Below are 4601 nucleotides of genomic sequence, written 5' to 3'. Positions count from 1 at the left end.
ACCAGGCAGTTCGCCCCCTGGCAGTTCGCCACCAGGTAGTTCGCCACCAGGCAGTTCGCCCCCAAGCAGTTCGCCACCAGGGAGCACCACCAGGCAGTTCACCACCAGGCAGTTCGCCACCTGGCAGTTCGTCACCAAGTAGCTCTCCACTAGGGAGCTCGCCACCGGGCAATTTGCCACCAAGCAGTTCTCCCCGAGGGAGTTCACCACCAAGTAGCTCATCACCAAGGCACATCACCACCGGGTCAAACAACGAGGTACTTAGCCAAAAAATTTATACATCACAAAAAAATGGTATGTGACCAAAAACGGTTACATCAGCTCCCAAGACCGTATTCACACCGTCCGTACAATCCTTTGTAGTATTGCTTATATTATGAATATCTCGCCATGAAAAATAACATATAACTACGAAAATATTCCCAATACACGGTGTAAAAGATTGTGCTAGCGATGTGAAGCCGATCTCATGTTCCGCTACACACAAAAGACACAGTTTCTCTGCATCAGGTTGGCTGGCTAGATCTGTACTTCCAGACCTAACCTCACACCCAAACATCCCCTCCCTTGCCAACATCTTTAATTCCTCCTCATCCTAAAATGCTCCTCTGGACCTACCCATGTGTACAGCCTATGAATACATTTAAATCAGTGGGCACCACTCCACTCTCCATTTTCAACAACAAAAAATGAACGGCTACGATGCAAGATGATCAGCACCCACTAACCCATGTAGACAGGCCACGCCATCCTCGGTGCTCCAGCCGTGCATGATGCATGGTTGACGTTCATTCTTCCTCCTCTTTTCTTTATTTAATGAACAACACGTCGGAATAGTTGACAAAGACGGGGAAAATTTAGGTGAAAGACAAGCATCACTATTTCACCAATCGGCTGATTTGAACGTTTAGCTTAAACAACAATAAATAAACCACGAAAAACCAGTTAGAAAGAGAATTAAAATAAGAATTTTATCCCCGAAGATGGATTTTTTAATTATTAAAATTAAAACATTTCAATTATCCTTGGCCAATTCATAATCCACCCAATATTGAATCGCTAATCAGCATATCTATACAGAGATACAACCAGTGTTTTCGTAATTTTATAATTCTAATTTTTCTGAACCGTAGATAAGGGAGTGATGATCAGATTAGATGGAGATTCAGATCTATATGCAGTAAAACCCACTAAATTACAAGGGCAAAACCGTCCCCCAAAAAATTACCAAGATGCCGTCATTCGTCGTGGTAATCAATGGTTGAAACTGTCGTACCTCCCGAAATCTGCTAGCTTTCTCGATCTGTTGGCACAGAACGATGCAGCCGTCGACAGATGATGCGGCTTGTTCGACGGCACTCTAATCTCGCCGGAAAACCCCATATCCCCGGAAAACCCATTATTCCGGTGGGTATTGGCGCTCGCCCGCACCAACGGGCTCAAACAGAACGCCAATCCCGAAACGTTTCGGTTGTGCTGTGGAGGTTCTCTCCGTCGAACTGCCGGCGCCGTCATCAGGTATTTCCACCGACTTTGGGAGGCATCCGATGAGTACCCACTCGCCGAAGGAGAAACTTCGTAGTCTTCGTAGTATTTGCCTTCATTGATGCCCTTTGACGGCGACATTCCTCGATCCCTCGCCCGGCATGGCCGACGACTGCATGTAGTAGTGGTGGTTGTAGTAGCAGCAGTAGCAGTAGCAGTCTCGTCGAGGGAGAATAGCCGGGATTGTTTTTTCCTACTACGACTTGGGAGAATAGAGGAGAACCAGGAGGATGAGATCGGAGAGGACGACGAAGAGGAAATTGAATCTCTAGAAAATCTTGAAACTCTAGATTGATGTTCGTCGTCGGCTTCGTGGCGATGGTCTTTCGATCTGGAGGTGAAAAGGGAGGTGAGCAGAGAGAACTTGCTGTGTTTCTTTTTACGACCATGCGCGGCGGAGTTTGAGGTGGGACCCACTTGAGGAGTACTGTAAAATCGTTGATCGAAGTGATTGTGGTGCCAAGAGGAATCGTCCGAGCGGCGGCAAACGTAAGGAGAGACGGAGCGGGGAAAGACCAGCGGCGGTGGATGTGAATCAGATTTCCGGCGTTCTTCGGCTTGGGCTTGGACTTGAGCGGCGATGAGAGCGAAGAGGCGCTCACGGAGACAAGAAGCGCAGACGCCGACGCTGCTGCTGAGGTCGGAGAGATGCTTCTTACACCTCATTTACCCAATTTGCACCGTTACCTCTCTCTCTTTCTTCCGTCTGCCACTCCCATGTTCTATTCTTATGGCTAAATTTGTTCTGATCGTCGTTCACAGAAACCCAATAAAGGAGGAACCTTTCCCCTTCATCGCAGAGAGAGGGGAGAGAGAGGGGGAGGATTTGATGGTTCTGAATTCTGATGTGAGAGCCGATGCTTTTGTTGGTGGTGGTGTTGAGCTAATACTTGATAGGAGCTCTGGGGATCTCTTTATTTAATTGAAGAGAAGAGAGAGAGAGAAGTCAAAGGTTCTCTATGTGACTATGTCATGGCTTTGGCTCCTTTGGTTAATTGAAGACACGCGGTGTCCATAAAACGGGGACCAGTGAGTTACCTTTAAAGAGAGGATTTTCTTGAATCCTGTGCTGAAAACTGGGGTTAGTCAAAATTACTATCTATCTCTTCTTGTCTAAATGGGCTTGGGCCTGGGCTTTATATCTTCTATGTGCCTTGTGTCAGGAAAGAGAGAAGATTAAGACCCATAGACGTCAAAAGATGTCAAGCTCCATGCTTAGTGAGCAGTGAGCACACCTAAAACAGTGTTTGTAGCCTTTTTGTTTCTAAATACAGTCAAAATTCACAGGTGGAATTACTCGGGCGAAGTTAGCTCTGTAGTTGGCCAAGTGGGCTGGGAGATTTTGGATTTGGACGTGTAAGCAGGTTCAAAAAGTCTGACAGATTTATATGTAAGCGCTAGTTCAGTTGGATAATGGTGCATTAATGATATTTGGGGCCATTTGGGGGAGGGCAGGATTGGCTCAAGATTATGCCTCGTTTTAGAAGTGTGGAATCATTGAATTAGTTTGAATTTTTGGTCATCCGACGGGATAAATTAAAGATGATCTGTAGATCAGTCGGCATCCCTCCAATATAGATGCGTTTTTTTTATTTTTGAAGTCATTTAAGATTAGGAACACCTAATGGAATTAACTTCCCCTTCCCTTCTCTACCTTTGCTTAAATGCAAAAGATTAACTAGAAGATTTTCGGTTTCCTAGAAGATAACTTTTATCATCTAAATCACCAATACCGACTGAATCAATATTGGCCTTTTGTTTTCATTGTTATAAGGGAGTCCAGCTTACCACAACACATTCCTGGCCACTTTCACTTAGCTGCACACAAGGTTCTAAATATTGATACATCAGCTTGTATCAGTATTTTTTTTTTTTTTTGTGTTTTATTTAGGGTTCGTTTGATTTGCAAGAATAGGGGTCTGGAATCGGAAATTGGAATCAGAATGGGTTATTCCGGTTCCAACTGTTTGATTGGGAGGAATCAGAATCTTATTCTCATTCCTGCTGAAATGGCATTCTCCCATTTGAGGGAATGGCCATTCCCTGCTTCTTCTTTGGGAATGAAATCTCATTCCTGTTGATTTTAATTCTCATTCTCATTCCTATCTGAACCAAATAAATTATGAGAATGGAACATTCCGATTCTGATTCTAGAGGATTTCGATTCCGATTCCAATTACAAACCAAACGGACCCTTATTTCTTTCAAAATCGATTCAGAAGAGTCAATTTAAGTCCTGGATACCTTCTGAACCATGGTCTGACCCGATACACCCCCTGTAGGGGCATATCGAGAAAGACCCAATACAATACATATTTTGAATCTTGGCTGTACATATAGAATATCGGCAGTATAAAAGTATGAAAGATGTTCCTAATGTGTGGCTGGATAAACATGACCAGCAATATATTGTGGTCAGGGATGTGAAAACGGTGGAACAGGATTTAATGGTCCATGAAATAAAAATGGATATAGCACCAAATAGAGTGGAATGGTGGAACCAGGATTCATGTACGAGCATCCTGTGATAAGGTTTATTTGAATCGAGATGAGTGAGATAAACATCATAAGCATAATTTGCATTCACTATAATAGTATAAAAGCACATGCTATAGACAATATTTGGATTTAATTTTTATGAGCATCACCAAATTCATTCTTATATCTGCTTCATATAGTATAGATTTCTATTCTTGAATCTAGATAATTCAGTTCTTCGGTTCAATGTAGTTTCTATTCTTGATCAACTAATTCGATAATTTAAGTAGTTAGGAAATTACCTACTTCAATAAGCAGTGTTATTTGAATCACTAAACGCCAATATTTAAAACTAGTACAATGGGTTGAAAGATGCAATAACATTGGGCAATTGCTATTTGTTTTTTCCTTGTTACCTTTTTCCTGTCCATTTGTTCGTTTAAACATATTAAAAGAAGGAAAGAAGACTAATTAATCACGACTCGCTGAAGAGCTCGACAGGAAAGTACTACTCAGAATATAGAAAACCTTCAGTAAAATAATCATAGTTTTTCGTCGAATGTGTTTCTGCTGACTAG

The 4601-nt window shown here is 42.7% G+C and overlaps 1 protein-coding gene across 1 annotated transcript; it reads right to left on the bottom strand.

Annotated features, from left to right (window-relative positions):
- Nucleotides 1-1254: 1254 nt before the first annotated feature.
- On the bottom strand, nucleotides 1255-2211 carry LOC104590671 (uncharacterized). The gene has a single exon (XM_010249394.1). It carries the CDS (start codon nucleotides 2209-2211, stop codon nucleotides 1255-1257), a length of 957 nt encoding a protein of 318 aa, XP_010247696.1.
- Nucleotides 2212-4601: the final 2390 nt, after the last annotated feature.

This window comes from Nelumbo nucifera, chromosome 1 (genome assembly GCF_055504915.1).
Source record: "Nelumbo nucifera cultivar China Antique chromosome 1, China Antique-T2T, whole genome shotgun sequence".
NCBI lineage: Eukaryota > Viridiplantae > Streptophyta > Magnoliopsida > Proteales > Nelumbonaceae > Nelumbo > Nelumbo nucifera.
The sequence above is the reverse complement of the archived record's forward strand: the minus strand, read 5'-3'. Positions and strand labels throughout refer to the sequence as shown.

What these genes read in the sequence shown, in the direction of transcription:
- LOC104590671 (XM_010249394.1), bottom strand. Translation starts at nt 2,211, where the DNA reads ATGAGGTGTAAGAAGCATCTCTCCGACCTCAGCAGCAGCGTCGGCGTC.